The sequence below is a fragment of the Salmo salar genome, chromosome 17 (assembly GCF_965601325.2).
Source record: "Salmo salar chromosome 17, fSalSal1, whole genome shotgun sequence".
Taxonomy (NCBI): domain Eukaryota; kingdom Metazoa; phylum Chordata; class Actinopteri; order Salmoniformes; family Salmonidae; genus Salmo; species Salmo salar.
This window is the reverse complement of record NC_138307.1, coordinates 17,431,651-17,455,541: the sequence shown is the minus strand read 5'-3', so window position 1 is coordinate 17,455,541 and position 23,891 is coordinate 17,431,651. Positions and strand designations below refer to the sequence as shown.

The following is a 23,891-nucleotide window of genomic DNA, read 5'->3' as shown; positions in this document are numbered from 1 at the left end:
GTAGTGGATCAGAGCTATAAAGCATTTTATTAAATATACTGATCCCGAGATCAGCTAATTAAGTTTGCCACCAGCAACAGACACACAGGCACCAGAACACAGACAACAAACAGGGATAATAATGAAACAAAGTGAGTTAGTGTCAAGAACAAGAACACCATTCATCTCAATGGGGGGGAAAATAGTGTCATGGGTCTTGTGACGTGTCCAAATAAAGCCAGGCTGCAGTGAGACGTCCATTACCATTGTGACACCTCTCCTACCAAATATATCACTACTTAATAAAGCTGCTCTGTGACTGTCTATTCTACTCCAACACACAGCAAAATGCATGAGAGCTGACTACGTATCATATTGTGGATAGAAAAGTAAATCCACGGTTTCACAGATCAACATAAGCGATCAATCAATGAATCAGTACTAAACGTCATCATCTCGCATTTATTGAGTTACACCGCCACCACGTGGTTAAATACTCAAACTCATTCTGCCTCATATCTCAAGGCAGCTCGTTGGAAGTGTCTAGCTAGCACAAGTGTAGCTACTACTACTGTATACTCCAGTTCTGTAATCTTGTTTGTTTTCTAACCATGACAGTTGTCTAAACACAATTCACTTACTAGATTCAAACGAGCGGGAATTGACATTGACAAGTCTGTGCGTCATGTTCTACCTACCTAGAAAACATTATCTGAAGTCTGCGCCGTTTATGTCGACTACTTTCCAAGTTTCTGAAATCACTTCGATGTTAACTATTTAAGTAAACTTACCTGCTATATCGTGGATTTCCACTGTATAACTTCACATGCGTTCTGCTGCGTTCTCGAACTCCAGCACAATGTCCAAGTCACATGCATCCTTCAAACTAATTAGGCATGAATGCGTCCTGCAAGAAAAAAAACTCACTGGGAGCGTGGTGTATTAAATTAAATTTATTAGAAAATACTTTTTTTTTTTTGACAAAGGCCCGCTTATAGTCTACTTAGAATGCACCCCTGATGCTGACAAAAAAACCAAGTACAAACTGTTAAAAAACTTGACTTTATTATTAAAGAGATGACAGGATGTTTGTGTCCATGGCATGTCATTTCTATACATCTGTGCTATACAATGGACAGGATTTACAGACAGAGGTCTTCCGGTAGCATCTTCTCTTGGCACGCCCTGATGAGAACTTGTGATTGGAAAGAAAGGGGAGCCTGCCTGGAGGGGTTAAAACACTAAAGGGTGCATCTCTAACTCTGCATCTCAAATGGCACCCTATTATGTATGGTGTCATTTAGGACGCATCCAATAGCTGCATTTCCTCCTTTCCTTCACCTGCTCTGCTGACAGCTGAATGAAAGCAAGTCCTGGTAAGCGTCTTCCATATCGCTTTCAGATCAGTGAGAAGGGAAGGAGGCGAGGAAGCCACCTCTGACTATTGAGATGCACCCGAATACTACAGTACACTCCATCATGGGAGGGTTTTGAAAGGCTAGCTATGTCACCATACAGTTACCATTCCACTTGTAGCTTCAAGGTTTAATGTCGCAGTATGACAAAAGTATTTTCCCAGGTTTGTCTGAGTGGTCAGGAGAGAAAAGTGGCATAAGTTGGGTGCAACACGTTTGACAAATCTGCCTTGTAAGGAATTGAGCTGGTTCAACTTGACAGTTTGACATGCAGAACAGAGGCCACAGTCTGCAAGGAGAATCAAGAGAAACCCAGTTAAATAATACAAAACACTAATACAATCCTAATGTCTGTCAGTCTTTTAGCCTTAGGGGCTGTGGGCATTGTTTATGAATCTCTTTAGAGAGGTGGGTGGGAGCCTGCTGTGTTGGTTCCATAATACAGTTGTTAAACCGCTATAACAGTGTTTATTAACAGTTATAAAACACACCGCAGACTTTAAGACACTGGTATGAAAAAGAAACAAACGTCAGTAAGAAAAACGAAACAAAATTCAAATATTCACAGAACATGTAAACAAACCAATCAAATCAAGACATTCTGTTCATTATCAAATGTACAATATGAAATTCACACGGTGATGGTAGCCTATCAGACACCTCGAAGAGGTGAGCGTGAACACAGCTGGATGCTGGAGGCAGAGTACTAAAATGACAGGCTTCTAAAACCACATCTCCCAAGAGGGGACTGTGAAAGAGTGGGAAACGTGTGTGTGTGTGTGTGTGTGTGTGTGGTGAATTGAACGTGTGTGTTTGTTTGTGTGAGTAATTTACCAATGACATTGGGGGAGGCGGCAGGGTTTCAAAATGTTCTGTTTGTTTATGTCATAGTGAAATGAATCCCAGTTAGCCCTATTTGTCTTGAGGTGTTAAAATGCAGGGCCAAATGGAATCTGTGAAGTCACCACTACATCATCCTCTTATGGTTCGTTCAAGACAACTGGGAATTCTGAAAAAAACTAGGTCAAATCATGACGTCAGTCATCTTCAGGTCGGAAAGTCGGAGCTCTGGAAAGAAGCCCCGAGTTCCCGACTTGGAATTCCGAGTTGGATGACCGTTCAAAACGATTTTTCCCAGTTGGAGCTTGTTTTTTACCGAGTTCCTAGTTGTTTTGAACGCCCTGAAGTCAGAGATTTCAGAGTTCCTAGTTGTTTTGAACGCACTGAAGTCAAAGATTTCAGAGTTCCTAGTTGTTTTGAACGCACTGAAGTCAGAGATTTCAGAGTTCCTAGTTGTTTTGAAAGTGGCATTATCTCCACCTGGCTCTATTATGTCATCACAACAGATTCCATCTAGCCCTACTTTGATGTCATCTTCATGTCATATATAAATACTATCAAGGCAGATTCCGTGTGGCTCTCTGTCCCTATGTTGTGACATGGTGGTGTGCGTCAGGTCAGATGTTGGAGGGCCGTCGGCCCCTGGTGGCCCCCAGCGAGGCCCTCAGACGGGGGTCTCTCGCCCGGTAGTGCTCGTTGAAGTCCAGTCTGAAGCTGAGGAAGCGCAGGCTCTCGTCTGGACTAGTCATTATCAGCACCAGGAACTGCTGCACTATGCCCTGAGAAGGAGCACAACCAACCACAGATATTATACACTGAACACTACTGGACTAGTCATTATCAGAACCAGGAACTGCTGCACTATGCCCTGAGAAGGAGCACAACCAACCACAGATATTATACACTGAACACTACTGGACTAGTCATTATCAGAACCAGGAACTGCTGCACTATGCCCTGAGAAGGAGCACAACCAACCACAGATATTATACACTGAACACTACTGGACTAGTCATTATCAGAACCAGGAACTGCTGCACTATGCCCTGAGAAGGAGCACAACCAACCACAGATATTATACACTGAACACTACCACAGACAACCAGACGGTCCTATCCACTGAACACCACCACAGACAACCAGACGGTCCTATCCACTGAACACCACCACAGACAACCAGACGGTCCTATCCACTGAACACCACCACAGACAACCAGACGGTCCTATCCACTGAACACCACCACAGACAACCAGACGGTCCTATCCACTGAACACCACCACAGACAACCAGACGGTCCTATCCACTGAACACTACCACAGACAACCAGACGGTCCTATCCACTGAACACTACCACAGACAACCAGACGGTCCTATCCACTGAACACCACCACAGACAACCAGACGGTCCTATCCACTGAACACCACCACAGACAACCAGACGGTCCTATCCACTGAACACCACCACAGACAACCAGACGGTCCTATCCACTGAACACCACCACAGACAACCAGACGGTCCTATCCACTGAACACCACCACAGACAACCAGACGGTCCTATCCACTGAACACCACCACAGACAACCAGACGGTCCTATCCACTGAACACCACCACAGACAACCAGACGGTCCTATCCACTGAACACCACCACAGACAACCAGACGGTCCTATCCACTGAACACCACCACAGACAACCAGACGGTCCTATCCACTGAACACCACCACAGACAACCAGACGGTCCTATCCACTGAACACCACCACAGACAACCAGACGGTCCTATCCACTGAACACCACCACAGACAACCAGACGGTCCTATCCACTGAACACCACCACAGACAACCAGACGGTCCTATCCACTGAACACCACCACAGACAACCAGACGGTCCTATCCACTGAACACCACCACAGACAACCAGACGGTCCTATCCACTGAACACCACCACAGACAACCAGACGGTCCTATCCACTGAACACCACCACAGACAACCAGACGGTCCTATCCACTGAACACCACCACAGACAACCAGACGGTCCTATCCACTGAACACCACCACAGACAACCAGACGGTCCTATCCACTGAACACCACCACAGACAACCAGACGGTCCTATCCACTGAACACCACCACAGACAACCAGACGGTCCTATCCACTGAACACCACCACAGACAACCAGACGGTCCTATCCACTGAACACCACCACAGACAACCAGACGGTCCTATCCACTGAACACCACCACAGACAACCAGACGGTCCTATCCACTGAACACCACCACAGACAACCAGACGGTCCTATCCACTGAACACCACCACAGACAACCAGACGGTCCTATCCACTGAACACCACCACAGACAACCAGACGGTCCTATCCACTGAACACCACCACAGACAACCAGACGGTCCTATCCACTGAACACCACCACAGACAACCAGACGGTCCTATCCACTGAACACCACCACAGACAACCAGACGGTCCTATCCACTGAACACCACCACAGACAACCAGACGGTCCTATCCACTGAACACCACCACAGACAACCAGACGGTCCTATCCACTGAACACCACCACAGACAACCAGACGGTCCTATCCACTGAACACCACCACAGACAACCAGACGGTCCTATCCACTGAACACCACCACAGACAACCAGACGGTCCTATCCACTGAACACCACCACAGACAACCAGACGGTCCTATCCACTGAACACCACCACAGACAACCAGACGGTCCTATCCACTGAACACCACCACAGACAACCAGACGGTCCTATCCACTGAACACCACCACAGACAACCAGACGGTCCTATCCACTGAACACCACCACAGACAACCAGACGGTCCTATCCACTGAACACCACCACAGACAACCAGACGGTCCTATCCACTGAACACCACCACAGACAACCAGACGGTCCTATCCACTGAACACCACCACAGACAACCAGACGGTCCTATCCACTGAACACCACCACAGACAACCAGACGGTCCTATCCACTGAACACTACCACAGACAACCAGACGGTCCTATCCACTGAACACTACCACAGACAACCAGACGGTCCTATCCACTGAACACCACCACAGACAACCAGACGGTCCTATCCACTGAACACCACCACAGACAACCAGACGGTCCTATCCACTGAACACCACCACAGACAACCAGACGGTCCTATCCACTGAACACCACCACAGACAACCAGACGGTCCTATCCACTGAACACTACCACAGACAACCAGACGGTCCTATCCACTGAACACTACCACAGACAACCAGACGGTCCTATCCACTGAACACCACCACAGACAACCAGACGGTCCTATCCACTGAACACCACCACAGACAACCAGACGGTCCTATCCACTGAACACCACCACAGACAACCAGACGGTCCTATCCACTGAACACCACCACAGACAACCAGACGGTCCTATCCACTGAACACTACCACAGACAACCAGACGGTCCTATCCACTGAACACCACCACACTGTCCTAGTGAAAGCCACTGTAGCAGTGAGAAGGGAGTAAGACCTGGTAGAAGTGTGTTAGTATCCGTAGCTGAGAGCGCATTTTTGGTATGGTCTCCTGGAACTCTTGGATCCTCCTGTTCTCCTCTGCCTCCTGTTCAGCCGTCACGCCCCACTCACCCTGAAAACACACACACAGACAGGCAACATTAGAGGTGTCAAGTTCCAGACGGAACTTTGTTGCTGCAGCGTCAGTGTGGTATCAAAGTGTGGTACCAGAAACCCTACACCCACTCCAATTTGCATACCGCCCCAACAGATCCACAGACGATGCAATCTCTATTGCACTCCACACTGCCCTTTCCCACCTGGACAAAAGGAACACCTATGTGAGAATGCTATTCATTGACTACAGCTCAGCGTTCAACACCATAGTACCCTCAAAGCTCATCAATAAGCTAAGGACCCTGGAACTAAACACCACCTTCTGCAACTGAATCCTGGACTTCCTGACGGGCCGCCCCCAGGTGATAAGGGTAGGTAACAATAGATCCGCCACGCTGATCCTCAACACAGGGGCCCCTCAGGGGTGCGTGCTCAGTCCCCTCCTGTACTCCCTGTTCACTCATGACTGCACGGCCAGGTACGACTCCAACACTATCATTAAGTTTGCCGATGACACAACAGGGGTAGGCCTGATCACCGACAAGAACGAGACAGCCTATAGGGAGGTCAGAGACCTGGCCGTGTGGTGCCAGGACAAGAACCTCTCCCTCAATGTGATCAAGACAAAGGAGATGATTGTGGACCACAGGAAAAGGAGGACCGAGCACACCCCCATTTTCATCGATGGGGCTGTAGTGGAGCATGTTGAGAGCTTCAAGTTCCTTGGTGTCCACATCACCAACAAACTAACATGGTCCAAGCACACCAAGACAGTCGTGAAGAGGGCACAACAAAACCTATTCCCCCTCAGGAGACTGAAAAGATTTGGCATGGGTCCTCAGAACCTCAAAAGGTTCTACAGCTGCACCATCGAGAACATCCTGATTGGTTGCATCACTGCCTGGTATGGCAACTGCTTGGCCTCCGACCGCAAGGCACCACAGAGGGTAGTGCGTACGGCCCAGTACATCACTGGGGCCAAGCTTCCTGCCATCCAGGACCTCTATACCAGGCAGTGTCAGAGGAAGGTCCTAAAAATTCTCCAGCCACCCTAGTCATACACTGTTCTCTCTGCTACCACACAGCAAGCGGTACCAGAGCGCAAAGTCTAGGTCCAAGAGGCTTCTAAACAGCTTCTACCCCAAGCCATAAGACTCCTGAACATCTAATCAAATGGCACACCCAGACTATTTGCATTGCCCCCCTCTTTTACACCACTGCTACTCCCTGTTGCTATCATCTATGCATAGTCACTTGAATAACTCTACCTACATGTACATGTTACCTCAACTAACCGGTGCTTCCGCACATTGACTCTGTACCGGTACCCCCCTGTATATAGTCTCGTTATTGTTATTTTACTGCTGCTCTTTAAATTAATTGTTACTTTTATTTCTTATCTGTATTTTTTTAACTGCACTGTTGGTTAGGGGGTCGTAAGTAAGCATTTCACTGTAAGGTTCTAGTCTGTTCTAGTCGGTGCATGTGACTAATACAATTTGAAAGAGTAACCAGTGCCATCTCTTCACTTCAGTAAATGGGTAACTAACACCCATTCTAAACTGTTTCAGATTCCCGCTCTATGACCCCAGCATTCTCCCCATAGAGACATGACCTTCAATGTCTTCTCTACTCACATACTTCTCATTCATGTAACACACTCAATGCCCAATATTTAAAGTTAATATAAAATCCAATATCCCCCCCAATCACTGACCAACAGCTTCTGTCACCCCAAACCCTTTTACCTTGGACCTCAGTCTTATTTACAAGCTATTAAAAGAGAAACTTGGCAAACGCCGAGGCGGTGTTTGTTTTTCTAAACACTTAGAGTTTAATAGTCTGATGCTCAGGGCCTGTTTAATCAATAGAATGACAACACCACCAGCATGGCCAATGGCCATTAAGCAGGGAACTTGAGTTGGCCCCTGGCTGGGTTCCAGACGACTTCGAACAAAAACAGGACATGGGACTCTCTGAAGACTACATGGCCCTCCAATTGCGCTCTATAACTAAAAGTTATCATCATTATAAGTAGGTGAATTGGGCCAGTACACACCGGTACTGAATACCAACACCTCAAATGTTCTACTGCTTGAGTACCGGCACCTCTTATAGAATATTGGCTTAAAAATATTGCAGAGTACCGGAACCTAAATATAAAGAGGTAAGGCTGTGGCGGTCACGAAACTTCATCAGCCGGTGATTGTCAAGCAAATAACTGCCAGTCTCACAGTAACTGATGAACATTAACACATTTAGCATCTCCTGGCTTCCGCACTGATGCAGACTTTTGGAATGTCTACATTTCAGAAAGTCTAATAAATCCATGTCATATAGCCCACACTTTCACAATAAATCCATTATTTATTTTAGACAAGTCTAAAGAAACATGATATGAAGAAAATGTAGTCTATTTCAGAAGAACAGAATAGCATACTCTGACTTATCCTTATGATAGGTCCTGATCTGGCTATGCCAAATGGCTGTGGGCTACACTCATTTAGCAGACAAGATTTGCTTAGAATTCCGTGGCATTATTTTATAGCATGAAGAATACAATTGAACAAAGCTGAATAAAATATTAAGGATACTTTCTCCAAACGATTTGAGGGAGTGCCCACATGCGGCTATTCTGTGTTGAGCAGTTAACAAAGAGACAGGTACTTCTATATGCTTCATTTAGAGTCATTATGTACCTTTAGTTGTGATACAAATGTTGGGCTGTATGTTTTGATTTTTTTATATATTCTAAGGCTGCATGATGCGACTAATGATGATTTGAAAAAAGTTGCTTGAAAGGCATGAGCTCTGCTTTGTTTTTTGTGCAGGCTGTACACACTTCATCAGTCTCTCATTCACAATTTGACAAGCACTTGATACTGACTCGAATTTCCCGGCGGCATCCCCTTTGCGTGACCGTAATGCCCCTAAAAAAAGCACCTCTCACTCACATGGCTCTCTGTCACGTGATCTAGTCTTTCTCACAGTCTACAAGTGAAGACAGACACATTGGGGACGCAACTGCGCCAGTCCTTATCTAATTCCGAGGTGCATATTGAAGATATTGGAAGAACTGTCCACATATACTTTTCGTCAGCCAACAAGATGAGTAGGCCTAACGAACAGCAAAAGCACTAGCTTATGTCAATCTACTATCCCCCATAGTACAAACGTTGACCTATTCTATATTTTGTGTGAGAAATAAATATTCCAAACAGTCTGGGACAGTTGTGGTATGCGATAAATCCCAAATTAATACAACCACTCGCATCAAAACATTTTTTTTTACGCAATGTGGATGATGCAACAGATCAGAACATTTAGCTTAAAATGTTGATAAACTATTAGGCTATTTCATCACATTATAACTGCAGCAATGTGCACACGGCTATAAGCGCAAATGTTCCATTACCTGGAAAACACCATTATCAAAAGTTACAGATTATGCATGTAATGCTTTTATTATAAAAAGGTGCATTTTTATGGTGAAAATGATCTTCCCCAAACTTGAAACTCCCGCGCTGCTTATGTATGCCAGTTAGGCTCTACCCATTGTAAAGCGGATTAATGTGCTTCATTTTTAGAAGTTATTTGGCCACTTTAGTTGTGATACAAACTCTATCAAAACATATAGGCCTATGGGCTAGGCTACATGAGGTGTGGGACTATGATTTGAAAAAGTCGCAAAAGAAAGTGATAATATATAATTCACAAGTGATAGGCTAATATTGTCACCCATCAGACTATTCTTGATTTATTCGTCTTTACATATACTAAATAATGTGTGAAATCTGTTTTGATTTAGAATGGACCATTATCTGTTTCAAAACTGGGGCAGAGGGATAAAAATACATCTAGGCAATTAAATAGCAAATGGAGGACGTATTTATTTTCATGCCAGCCAGGTGGGCTATACTCCTGTTGTGAATATAAGCTATGTGCTTAATATTAGGAACATTTTAAAATAAAATATAGTAGGCCTAGCCAATAGAAAGCTGATGGGATCCTCCTCTTTTTAATAGAAGCCATCACTCTGTTATCTCACGCAATTGCATAGCCTATAGAAATGTTACGCAACATTAGCTCTCATGAAGTGTTTGATTAGATTTTCGAATACATTTGCATTCATTTCAGAGTGATTCGAGGGACAATAGAGTGTTGAGTACCAGGCAGTTAGTAAGTTTGGTAGGCTACTAATGACCATCAGCAGCATCAGAGCTTGGAGAAACCTAGTTACCCTGACTAAACGGTCATGTGGAATTTGACTGCCTTCATGACTCGTGACCACCGGTGTGGCAGTAATACAGTCACCGTAACAGCCCTAAGTGCTGGCCCCCATTTCAGTCCACTTCAAGCCCTGAACCTTCTACCTCAGAATCCCTCTGCTTCTTCCGCTCCTCGTACTGCAGCCGCAGGGTGAGTTCCTCCAGGGCAGAGCGGTACAGAGAGTCCTGGGCACTCTGGAACTCTATGATCTGGTCAAAGATAGCCCTCAGCTGGTTCAACAAGGACTGGAGAGAGGATAGCGGGAGTGAAAAACATTTTAGATTAGAGTTTATTATCTACTTCCCCAGAGTCAGATGAACTTGCTGATACCATTTGGTAAGTCTCTGCACGCACTTTGAAGGAAGTTGCTAACTACCGCTAGCGCAATTGCTAACTAGCATTAGCACAATGACTAAGTCTATGGGTATCTGCTAGCATGCTAGTAAATACTGCAATGACTGGAAGTCTATGGGTAACACTAGTTAGCATTGGGTCACGAAACTACCTCCAACTTCCTTCATACTGGACACAGAGACATGAAAGTTTATCCACAAGTTCATCTGACTCTGGGGAAAATAGATAAAGGGCCTAATTGCCAGCATCCCAAAGTATCTCTTTAAGCGCCAACAGCGCTTAAGAGTGTATGAGCATACGTGTGTCTCACCCTGCTGTTGGTGTCCAGTAGGCAGCGGGAGATGACAGAGTCTAAGAATTCTTCGTGGGCAGCGATGATGTGGTCTAGATCCTGGGCCTTCTCTACCTTGTTCCACAGCTCATCCCAACAACACTCTAGCACCTGTACACACACACACACACACACACACACACACACACACACACACACACACACACACACACACACACACACACACACACACACACACACACACACACACACAGAGAGAACCAGAGAACCAGAGAACCAGAGAACCAGAGAACCGGAGAACCAGACAGACAAGGGAGAGTGTGAGAGGGGTGAAAGAGGACTAGAGGGAGAAGCTAGGTGAGCCCAGTGGTCTCTAGATAAATGACTGAAAAGTACGACCCCTGACCTCAAAGGTGATGTAGTACTGCATCTGGTGGATGAAGTGGACCATCTCATTGGCCAGGATGTGGCACTGGTGCAGCACGCCAGACAGCTCTGTAACACAAAAACTAACATGTTACCCTGGCTGCCTCATCTACAGCTCTTCGGTACATGACTCCCTCTGCTGGAGGTGAGAGGGAACTACATAGTTGTGTGTGTGTGTGTGTGTGTGTGTGTGTGTGTGTGTGTGTGTGTGTGTGTGTGTGTCCTCACCTGGCATGCTTTTAAGCAGCTTGGCGTTGCACATCTGTCCCTTCCAGATGTCGGTGAGGATGTACTCCATACGCTTGGCTCGCCACAGGAAGTTGAACACCCGCAGGTAGTGGCTCATGCACTCCCGCGTAAACACCTGCCACAGCCAGAACCAGCAAGAGAAACAGAAAGCAAGAAGAGAGAGACAAAGGAGACAGAGAAATGAGAGAGAGACACACAAATTAGACAGAGAAAGACAAAGGAGACAGAGTGAAGAGAGAGAGACTGAGTGAACACCTGTCACAGGGAAGCACAGCATTTACACGTTCTCTCACCACCTCACAGAACAACACAAAACCAGCCAGCACTTGACTTCATCTAACATGGTTGACTGGTGGCCTGTGAGTGAACATGTATAACAGAGCAGAAAGAAACAACGACCTGATGCTCCAGGTGGGCTTTTATGGATGAATGAACAGAGAAGAGGAGAAGCTTATTGGATTGTTTGTGAGGGTGCGTGTGTGTGTGTGTGTGTGTGTGTGTGTGTGTGTGTGTGTGTGTGTGTGTGTGTGTGTGTGTGTGGAGAGAGACAAGGCAACACCAGATAGGATGGTATGTGTATGTATATAAAGTGCTGTGGTTACCGTGGCGATAGGACCCTCTACGTGGTAGTCTAAACTGAAGACGTCCCAGCCCGTATCCCCGGGAGACACCTACAAGAAGGAGCACAGATGGGTTGATGACCAGGCTTTAGTTCAGAGGGATAACATGGTGCCAAGTTGACAGTTTGAAATCCAATAGGTAACTCGGACACCTGTACATCCAGCATCCAGACATCAACCATCTAGGCTTCAGCTCAGAGTCTTAACACAGTCTTGAGCCACGGGTTACCAGGTTGTGTTTCAAACCCGTGACTCAATACCGTGTTAGCCCACTGAGATAAAGCCTATGACAGTAGTAATGGTATGAGCTGTAGCCCATGACAGTAGTAATGGTATGAGCTGTAGCCTATGACAGTAGTAATGGTATGAGCTGTAGCCTATGACAGTAGTAATGGTATGAGCTGTAGCCCATGACAGTAGTAATGGTATGAGCTGTAGCCCATGACAGTAGTAATGGTATGAGCTGTAGCCTATGACAGTAGTAATGGTATGAGCTGTAGCCTATGACAGTAGTAATGGTATGAGCTGTAGCCCATGACAGTAGTAATGGTATGAGCTGTAGCCCATGACAGTAGTAATGGTATGAGCTGTAGCCCATGACAGTAGTAATGGTATGAGCTGTAGCCTATGACAGTAGTAATGGTATGAGCTGTAGCCCATGACAGTAGTAATGGTATGAGCTGTAGCCCATGACAGTAGTAATGGTATGAGCTGTAGCCTATGACAGTAGTAATGGTATGAGCTGTAGCCTATGACAGTAGTAATGGTATGAGCTGTAGCCTATGACAGTAGTAATGGTATGAGCTGTAGCCTATGATAGTAGTAATGGTATGAGCTGTAGCCTATGACAGTAGTAATGGTATGAGCTGTAGCCTATGACAGTAGTAATGGTATGAGCTGTAGCCTATGACAGTAGTAATGGTATGAGCTGTAGCCTACCTCCAGCAGGCGTACGTCCAGTCTCTTGAGGATCTCAGCGTTGTCATACTGGGCGTTGGTGGCCCTCACGGCTGTCTCCAGGATGCCTGTCAGGTTGTGCTGGTACAGAGTGGTGGCTGGGCGGGCCAGCTCTGGTCTGAAGGGACAAACACTAAGGTCAATATATATGACGTATAGGATGGGGTGGGTGGGTATGTATATTTGTGCGTACACCTGTGTGTGTGTGTGTGTGTGTGTGTGTGTGTGTGTGTGTGTGTGTGTATTAACTTTAGCAGGTCCATGAGGTGGCGTATGAAGTCTCCCTGGCCCAGCAGCAGGTATCGTCTCATGGCCTGCAGGTGCTCCAGCAGCAGATAGTTCTGGTTGAGGACATTCAGCAGGTACTTGCTGGTTTCAAAGTAGGCTGCATCTATCTTCCCCTGGAACGCCCCCTCCAGGTCTGATAACAGCTCTGCAGCTACAGAGAGAGAGCGGGGGGGAGAGAGAGGACGGGGTGCGAGAGAGGGAAGGGGGAGAGAGAGAGTTATTATCTGTGGTCATTATATGGGTACTGGAGTTGGCACTACATGATGCATATTAAACTCATCTCTCAGACAGTTTGCTGAACTCTGTATCTATAATTCAAGATAGAGTCTGCATCCCAAATAGCACCCTGTTCGCTTCATAATGCACTACCTTTGACCGGGGGCTTCATAATGCACTACCTTTGACCCGTAAGGTTATGGTCAAAAGTAGTGCACTATAAAGGGAATAGGGTGGCATTTGGGACAGATAGGGTAAAAATACAACCCCTCCCCTTCCAAAGCCAGTCAGTGTGCAGTCATTCCCCTCAAGGACAAGGCTAAGGAAGGAACTGGAAAACCATTGATCAGCGACGGAGAGAGGAGTGAGACTAAATCCAGTCGATACGACAGTAAGTACCATAACAGTACAACCAGTTCTGATGCCAAACAGATCAATGCAGCTCTGCTCTCACTAGCTACAAACACTACTATGGCAAGGCCAAGGCTTCTCTACTCTGTTAAAAGACACTGCCTGCTCAATACACACTCTGAAGGTATATTATGTAGAAATGTGTACCAAACACCAAATGCCAGTGTTGTATTGAGCTAGCCCCTTTCACAGTGTGTTGGGGTGGGGGAGAGAGAGGTCAGAGAGCGTACCATCTTTGGGGGAGTCTGTAGACTTGGAGGCCGGGGTGATCTTCCCTGGTGAGGTTCTGTCATGGCACACCTGATGCAGGAAGTTAATGGACTTTCCAATGAGCAGAACCTACAGAGACAGAAGAGAAAGAGAGAGCGAGCAAAAGTGACATGTGAATGCAAAGCTTGTATTTCTTACGTTGACGATGAGATAATTGGTGTTCGTGTGTACCTTGCGGGCCTGGTCCATGGTGATGAAGGTGGGTATCATGGACTTCCTCAGTGAGTACTTGTCGTGCCACAGTCTGTCTGTCTTCACGGTGGGGTCAGACGCCACAAAGAACTGCAGGGAGAGGAATCCCCATAACCCTCATAATCACACCTTAAAAGACAGGATTCAACTACACTGTGTGCACAATTATTAGTCAAGTGAGTATTCTGATCTTGTCATTGTTTCTATTCACATTTTCAAACTCCAAACCATATAAACTTGAATGCTTATTGGATTTAATCATTTTCAGGTGATATGCATTTGTGTAATGAGGGACGGTGTGGCGAAAGTGAATAACACCTTATATCAAGGTGTGCATAATTATTAGGCAGCCTCATTACCTCAGGTAAAACGGGCCAAAAAAAGAGATTTAACTAACACTGAAAAACCAAAAATGTAAAATGGCTTTCAGACGGATGTGACACTCTTTAAATAGCTCAACTATTGAGGTGTGACCACCGGACAATCAAACGTTTTGTTGTGAATAGTCAACTGGGGCGCAAAAAACGCATGGGGAAGAAAAGGCGCAAATTAACTGCAAAAGACTTGAGAAGAATTAAACGTCAAACTACCAGGAACCCATTATCCTCCAGTGCCACCGTATTCCAGAACTGCAACCTACCTGGAGTGTTCAGAAGTACAAGGTGTCAAGTGCTCAGAGACATGGCCAAGGTCAAGAAGACTGAAACAAGACCACCACTGAATAAGATTCACAAGTTGAAGCGTCAAGATTGGGCAAAGAAATACCTGGACAGATTTTTCAAAGGTTTTATGGACAAATTAAATGAAAGTGACTCTTGATGGACCAAATGGATGGGCCCGTGGCTGGATCAGTAATGGACACAGGGCACCACTTTGAGTCAGGTACCAGCAAGGTGAAGGAGGGGTACTGGTATGGGCTGCTATCATTGAGGATGAGGTAGTTGGACCTTTTCGGGTTGAAGATGGACTGAAACTCAACTCCCAAACCTACTGCCAGTTTCTGGAAGATTCTTTCGTCAAACAGTGGTACAGGAAGAAGTCCTCAGCATTCTAGAAGGCCATGATCTTTATGCAGGATAATGCTCCATCACATGCATCCAAGTACTCCACTGCTTGGCTAGCCAGCAAGGGCCTCAAAAATGCCTAAATAATGACCTGGCCCCCTTCCTCACCTGACTTAAATCCTATTGAGAACTTGTAGGCCCTTCTCAAAACGTGAGATTTACAGTGATGGAAGACAATACACCTTTTTGAACAGCATTTGGGAGGCTGTGGTTGCAGCTTCAGCGAAAATTGAAAATAAGGGTTATTGAAAATAAGGGTGGCTATATTGGTCACAGAATATTTTTGAAAGGCCAAAAATGTTATATAATTGTCATTTTGTGTTACTTATCTGTTACACTTACTCTAGAAATTGAGAATAAACAAGTGAGTTGAGAGAAATTATTTTTGTAATTTAGTTGCCTAATAATTGTGCATACTTATACATTTCCCTGAGAAAGACAAAACTCACTTTTCCTTTGTTAAACATTCAGGTTTGAGGTTCAATAACATTTTGGATTGACTGAGAGCATTGTGTTTGTTCAACAATAAAATGAATCCCAAGGAATACAATTTGCCTAATAATTGTGCACGCAGTGTTTAGCCAAAACAACACAGGAGATTACTACAACAATGAATACTTATTACAGTAATGGAAAGAAAGTGAATGGTGGTTCCATCTCTCAATCATGAACTTGATCGTCAATGGTGGTTCAACTTGAAAACCAAAATGGATGCCGATAAATAGACATCAGTGTTACAAGGTGAAGACTTCTCTCCTAGGGAGTACAACAAGAGGGATTGAAAAGCCTTTTAGTAAACAAAAAGTATATATATCAAGTTTTATTTTAATTTCCACTCTTCTTGTCATAATGAGTGTTTACAGTCTAACACCTCCTCCCAGCAGCCCCCGGAGCTGACTGAGGTGCCTGTAAGCTTCAGAGCCATCCCCTCATTCCCCTCTGCTGGGAAGGAACAGCTCCATAACTATCACTTAGCCCTGCTACGGGGAGGGTCAATACAGGGGGCGTAAATACAGTGTGCCCTTTGAAGCGTTCCCTTCTGAGAATAGCTCGTGAGTTGGTCTTGAAAGCCGCTACAACTCTCCTGTGCTCGCCCAATCAGCACTTAGTTTCAGGTACACGGAGTCTGAGAGGGCGATTCAGCAGCAGGTGCATTAGGAGTAGATTCACGGTCTTCTACTGTCCTGTAGTTGTGGAGACAGGGAAATGGATGGAGAGCAAGGACAGAGAGAGAAGAGAGGGCCATCACTCAGTTCCCCATTACCGTCCTCTCATCCATCCTCATTAGGAAGGCCGCTGTACCCCTCCCTCTCTCCCCCACTCCCGTCCTCCATCTCAGCTCGGAGATGAACCTGTCTGTCTGAGTCCACTTCAGCCTGAGCTCAGCTACTACCATCCGGACTCTGACCTTGACAAACTAATGGAAGTGTGTGTGTGTGTGTGTATATGTGTATTATATCTAAGCAATAAGGCACAATGGGGTGTGGTATATGACCAATATACCATGGCTTCGGGCTGTTCTTACGCACAACGCATCGCGGCGTGCCTGGACACAGCCCTTAGCTGTGCTTTATTGCTATTATAAACTGGTTACCAATGTAATTAAAGCACTAAAAGTAAATGTAAAAGCTGTCATCAAGGCCACCCTAGTTTGAGAAACAGAAACAAGTCCTCAACTGGCAGCTTCATTAAACAGTACCCACAAAACACCAGTCTCAACGTCAACAGTGAAGAGGTGACTCTGGGATGCTGGCCTTCTAGGCAGAGTTCCTCTGTCCAGTGTCTGTGTTCTTTTGCCCATCTTAATCTTTTCTTTTTATTGGCCAGTCTGAGATATGGCTTTTTCTTTGCAACTCTGCCTAGAAGGCCAGCATTCCGGAGTCACCTCTGTTTACGTTGTTTTGTGGCCTGCAATCAAATCCACAAATGCTGATGTTACAGATACTCAACTAGTCTAAAAAGAAGGCCAGTTTTATTGCTTCTTTAAATCAGGACAACAGTTTTCAGCTGTGCTAACATAATTGCAAAAGGGTTTTCTAATGATCAATTAGCCTTTTAAAATGATAAACTTGGATTAGCTAACACAACGTGCCATTGGAACACAGGAGTGATGGTTGCTAATAACGGGCCTCTGTACGCCTATGTAGATACAGTGAGGGAAAAAAGTTTTTGATCCCCTACTGATTTTGTACGTTTGCCCACTGACAAAGAAATGATCAGTCTATAATTTTAATGGTATGTTTATTTGAACAGTGAAACACAGAATAACAACAACAAAAGAATCCAGAAAAACGCATGTCAAAAATGTTATTAAATGATTTGCATTTTAATGAGGGAAATAAGTATTTGACCCCTCTGCAAAACATGACTTAGTACTTGCTGGCAAAACCCTTGTTGGCAATCAGAGGTCAGACGTTTCTTGTAGTTGGCCACCAGGTTTGCACACATCTCAGGAGGGATTCTGTCCCACTCCTCTTTGCAGATCTTCTCCAAGTCATTAAGGTTTCGAGGCTGACGTTTGGCAACTCGAACCTTCAGCTCCCTCCCCAGATTTTCTATGGGTTTAAGGTCTGGAGACTGGCTAGGCCACTCCAGGACCTTAATGTGCTTCTTCTTGAGCCACTCCTTTGTTGCCTTGGCCGTGTGTTTTGGGTCATTGTCATGCTGGAATACCCACCCACGACCCATTTTCAATGCCCTGGCTGAGGGAAGGAGGTTCTCACCCAAGATTTGACAGTACATGGCCCCGTCGATCGTCCCTTTGATGCGGTGAAGTTGTCCTGTCCCCTTAGCAGAAAAACACCCCCAAAGCATAATGTTTTCACCTCCATGTTTGATGGTGGGGATGGTGTTGTTGGGGTCATAAGCAGCATTCCTCCTCCTCCAAACACGGCGAGTTGAGTTGATGCCAAAGAGCTCCATTTTGGTCTCATCTGACCACAACACTTTCACCCAGTTGTCCTCGGAATCATTCAGATGTTCATTGGCAAACTTCAGACGGGCATGTATATGTGCTTTCTTGAGCAGGGGGATCTTGCGGGCGCTGCAGGATTTCAGTCCTTCACGGCGTAGTGTGTTACCAATTGTTTTCTTGGTGACTATGGTCCCAGCTGCCTTGAGATCATTGACAAGATCCTCCCGTGTAGTTCTGGGCTGATTCCTCACCGTTCTCATGATCATTGCAACTCCACGAGGTGAGATCTTGCATGGAGCCCCAGGCCGAGGAAGATTGACAGTTCTTTTGTGTTTCTTCCATTTGCGAATAATCGCACCAACTGTTGTCACCTTCTCACCAAGCTGCTTGGCGATGGTCTTGTAGCCCATTCCAGCCTTGTGTAGGTCTACAATCTTGTCCCTGACATGGTGGAGAGTTTGGAATCTGATTGATTGATTGCTTCTGTGGACAGGTGTCTTTTATACAGGTAACAAACTGAGATTCATCACATCCCAGCGGGTCAGAAGTTTACATACACTCAATTAGTATTTGGAGCATTGCCTTTAAATTGTTTAACTTGGGTCAAACGTTTTCGGGTAGCCTTCCACAAGCTTCCCACAATAAGTTGGGTGAATTTTGGCCCATTCCTCCTGACAGAGCTGGTGTAACTGAGTCAGGTTTGTAGGCCTCCTTGCTCACACACACACTTTTTCCAGTTCTGCCCAAATGTTCTATAGGATTGATCCAATACCTTGACTTTGTGGTCCTTAAGCCATTTTGCCACAACTTTGTAAGTATGCTTGGGGTCATTGTCCATTTGGAAGACCCATTTGCGACCAAACTTTAACTTCCTGACTGATGTCTTGAGATGTTGCTTCAATATATCCACTTAATTTTCCTTCCTCATGACGCCATCTATTTTGTGAAGTGCACCAGTCCCACAACGCCATCTATTTTGTGAAGTGCACCACCCCCACATCATGATGCTGCCACCCCCGTGCTTCACGGTTGAGATGGTGTTCTTCGGCTTGCAAGCCTCCCCATTTTTCCTCCAAACATAACGATGGTCATTATGGCCAAACAGTTCTATTTTTGTTTCATCAGACCAGAGGACATTTCTCCAAAAAATACGATCTTTGTCGCCATGTTCGGTTGCAAAGTGTAGTCTGGCTTTTTTATGGCGGTTTTGGAGCGGGTGGCTTCTTCCTAGCGGAACGGCTTCTGAGGTTATGTCGATATAGGAATCGTTTTACTGTGGATATATATGTTCTGGGATTGATTTTCACTTTTCACACCAAAGTACGTTCATCTCTAGGAGACAGAACGCATCTCCTTCCTGAGCGGTATGACGGCTGTGTGGTCCCATGGTGTTATTACTTGCGTACTATTGTTTGTACAGATGAACGTGGTACCTTCAGGCGTTTGGAAATTGCTCCCAAGGATGAACCAGACTTGTGGAGGTCTACAATTTTTTTTCTGAGGTCCTGGCTGATTTCTTTTGATTTTCCCATGGTGTCAAGCAAAGAGGCACTGAGTTTGAAGGTAGGCCTTGAAATACATCCACAGGTACACCTCCAATTGACTCAAATGATGTCAATTAGTCTATCAGACGCTTCTAAAGCCATTACGTAATTTTCTGGAATTTTCCAAGCTGTTTAAAGGCACAGTCAACTTAGTGTATGTAAACTTCTGACCCACGGGAATTGTGATGCAGTGAATTATAAGTGAAATAATCTGTCTGTAAACAATTGTTGGAAAAATTACTTGTGTCATGCACAAAGTAGATGTCCTAACCGACTTGCCAAAACTATAGTTTGTTGACAAGAAATTTGTGGAATGGTCAAAAAACGAATACACACACACACACACACACACACACCCACACACAGTGTGTATATTAAATATATGGTGTGTATGCGTCACCTCATGGTAAGTGTCCTCCAGCTCTCCGTCATAGATCCAGCGGTAGAGGAAGTTGAGGATGGGATGTGACACCAGGCTGAGGATGTGCTGCACCAGAGCTCTCATCTGAGGGTCCCCTGTCTTCCCATAGGCATGGACCGCTGACGCCAGTTCACCTCCCTTCCTCCCTACACACACACACACACACACACACACACACACACACACACACACACACACACACACACACACACACACACACACACACACACACACACACACACACACACACACACACTATTTAAATGGATACTTTGATGGTACCAATCAGCAGGCGCCACAGACACACACAACTCTACCTTGGCAGAAGTCAACGAGGGCAGCCAGGGTTTTGAGGCGGACTTTAGGGTCGTAGGTCCAGACTAGGAGACGTCTGAGGGTCAGACTGCTCTCCACTCCCAGGTTCACTCCCTGGTCGTCCTCCACCTGCAACTGTCAAACACACCTTCACATGTCCTGTAGCCTACATGGGTTTTTCCTCTTGAAGGGTAAGAACAAAGTTGGTACAGTGTTTTGAGAGGTAGAGAAAGGTGTGTGTCTTACCTGTGAGTGCAGCACTGCCAGAAGTCTGTAGAATTCCTTCAGTTCCTGATGCAGGGAGGCACAGAAGCTCTGTCCCACCAGGCCGAAAGCTCGGTCCAGACTGCGCGAGTCAGTGTACTTCCGGATCTTGTTGTGGAGCCAGCCCAGGTCAGCCAATCGGCTACTGGTGTCCCTCAGAGACTTACAGAGCACCACCTAGGGACACACTGGAGAAGTTACAACAGGAGAATGCACACGCAGGCACACACAGGCACAAAATACAGGGAATACTGTGAATATCTGTCAAAGTAACCCATTTAATCTGTGAAGGGGTTGCCAGGTTGGTAGTTAATTATCCCTGAGTGTACCATTTGTCCCGTATGGCTCTCCACAGACACGAGACACTCACAATCGGAAAACGGGCCTCTCCTGCTGCCAGGTTACCACACACACATGTACGCCACAACCCCCCATGACTACAGCAACACCAAAGGAACAGCAGCTCCGCTCTTCAGCCCAGAAACATGAATAGCAACACATCAGCCGTATTATTACAGAGCCATTTGCCAGTTGGAGGACTACTCCAATTCAAGGTTCATCCCTTTCACACCAGTTTGTTCAGACTGAATTTCACTTTTTTTAAATGGTAGTCAGCGTGGCCCTTGTTTCACAGATTGAAGACATTCGCCAAGAAGCCTGGAGCCAAAACTGTCTGCAGTCTCTCTCTGCTGACGCAGTCGTCTTGAGGACGAGGTGTTGATACTCACCTTCTCTACTTTAGACAGAATAATAAAACATGATTGTCTCTAATAATGTTCCATTTCTGTATTCTGTTCTAATTATTCCGGAAACCGTGTTAGATTGAATAGGGCTTATAGCGTAAATGATAACTTCAAAAAGACCTCAGGAAACACCCTTGACGGCTAGATTTGGCTCCAGTGTTCTCGCCCGATACAGTGGTCCTAGGCCAGCGCATTGACAGCAGGCTATATAGAACGCTGAGAAGATGTAAAGCTGAAACAGGCCGACTGTAATTTGTAGGAATATAAGAAGGGAGGAAAGTTGCAATGAATCCTTGATGGATGATAGAGGGACGCCATCGACGTGGCTCCTAACCAAAGAGCCAACTATTGATCTGTCGAGCTTTTTACCCCTTTTAGAAACAGATCATCAGCCTTGATGTCAGCAGCACTACAGCTGAATCTGAAAAACGCTGTCAGGCGGCCGGTTCTACAACAGCCATGTCAGGGAGTCAGCTAGCGATGCAACAGGGTAATCTGTCAATAACTGGTCTAGCTAGTATGGATGGAAGTAAGGCACTGTCTACATTAAACATTTGAGTCATTTAGCAAGACGCTCTTATCCAGAGAGACTTACAGGAGCAGTTAGGGTTAAGTGCCTTGCTCAAGGGCACAGACAGATTTTTCACCTAGTCAGCTTGGGGATTCAAACCAGAGACTTTCGGTTTCTGGCCCAATGCTCTTAATCCGCTAGCCTACCTGCCATGGTGCATGTAAACACAGCATGTTGACTAAGTCTAACATATACGCAGTGTACAAAACATTAGGAATACCTGCTCTTTCCATCCCTTGTTAAATCCCCCTCAATCAGTGTAGATGAAGAGGATACGACAGGTTAAAGAAGGATTTTTAAGCCTTGAGACATGGATTGTGTACGTGTGCCATTCAGAGGGTGGATGGGCCAGACAAAAGTCTTAAGTGCCTTTGAATGGGGGGGTGTACGGTAGTAGGTGCCAGGCACACTGGTTTGAATGTGTCAAGAAGTGCAACGCTGCTGGGTTTTTCACATAGTTTCCCATTTGTATCAAGAAGGGTCCACCACCCAAAGGACATCCAGCCAACTTGACAGCTGTGGGAAGCATTGGAGTCAACATGGGCCAGCATCCCTGTGGAACATGTTTGACACTTTGTAGTCCATGCCCTGACAAATTGAGACTGTTATGAGGGCAAAAAGGGGGTGCAACTCAACAATAGGAAGGTGTTCCTAATGTTTTGTACACTCGGTGAAAGGTCAAATAGCTTAGGAAGTTGGTCATCAGTTTTTGCATTCGTCAGGGAAATATTTCAGGAACAAGGGGCACGAACTGAGATACCAAACACCTTGGCATGGACATTGTTCACGTATGAACGAATGTTCAAGTCACCTTGGAGTCGATCTTGTAGCAGTTGTCTGCGTTGCTCATCTTAATGAACTTGCCGTCGATCCCCTGGAAGACATACAGGATGTCTCGGACTAGTGCAGCCTCACCAACCTCCGCTGGAGAGAAGAAGAACGAGGGATTCAGAAAAACAACAAGAAGTAGGACAACATTAACGAAAGCCATAAAAGTAAAAGTTGGCCTTCCCTGTGGCTCAGTTGGTAGAGCATGGTGTTTGCAACGCCAGCATGGTGTGTGCAATGCCAGGGTTGTGGGTTCGATTCCCACGGGGGGCCAATACAAAAAAAATACAAAAATGTATGCATTCACTACTGTAAGTCGCTCTGGATAAGAGCGTCTGCTAAATGACTAAAATGTAAATGTAAATGTAGTACCAGTCAAAAGTTTGGACACCTACTCATTCAATTGCTTTTCTTTATTTTTACTATTTTCTACATTGTAGAATAACAGTGAAGTTGTCAAAACTATGAATTAACCCATATGGAATCATATGGAATCAAAAGTGTTAAACAAATATAAAATATGTTTTGATTTGTTTAACAGTTTTTTGCTTACTACATGAGTCCATATGTGTTATTCATATTTTCGATGTCTTCACTATTATTCTACAATGTAGAAAATAGTAAAAATAAAGAAAAACCCTTGAATGAGTATGTGCTGTGTATCTCTGTATATCTATTTACGTCAGCCCCCAACCCTGTCAGTGGAGCACCAAGACAAATGAAATACCGGGAGAGCAACTAAACGTTTATGAAATGAGGCGATTATGTGAGGTGGTGCTTACTGCAGAACGGGAACATTTCA

General features: G+C 45.5%; 1 protein-coding gene across 4 annotated transcripts in view; it reads right to left on the bottom strand.

Moving 5' to 3' along the window:
* Positions 1-1,027: 1,027 nt before the first annotated feature.
* LOC106575517 (gamma-tubulin complex component 3 homolog) overlaps positions 1,028-23,891 on the bottom strand; it is a 28,206-nt gene continuing 5,342 nt past the window's right edge. Inside the window, exons 7-21 of one of the 4 annotated variants that reach the window (XM_082963507.1) lie at positions 23,073-23,185; positions 20,930-21,124; positions 20,686-20,818; positions 20,348-20,514; positions 14,405-14,515; positions 14,194-14,302; positions 13,298-13,487; positions 13,031-13,166; positions 12,074-12,142; positions 11,451-11,586; positions 11,203-11,291; positions 10,815-10,946; positions 10,255-10,395; positions 5,781-5,897; positions 1,028-3,013 (exon numbers count right to left, since the gene is read on the bottom strand). In XM_082963507.1, the coding sequence (XP_082819633.1) occupies positions 2,852-3,013; positions 5,781-5,897; positions 10,255-10,395; positions 10,815-10,946; positions 11,203-11,291; positions 11,451-11,586; positions 12,074-12,142; positions 13,031-13,166; positions 13,298-13,487; positions 14,194-14,302; positions 14,405-14,515; positions 20,348-20,514; positions 20,686-20,818; positions 20,930-21,124; positions 23,073-23,185 (2,000 nt within the window). In that variant the 3' untranslated portion in view covers positions 1,028-2,851. The other 3 variants (XM_082963508.1, XM_082963509.1, XM_082963510.1) reach the window with 3 other exon arrangements.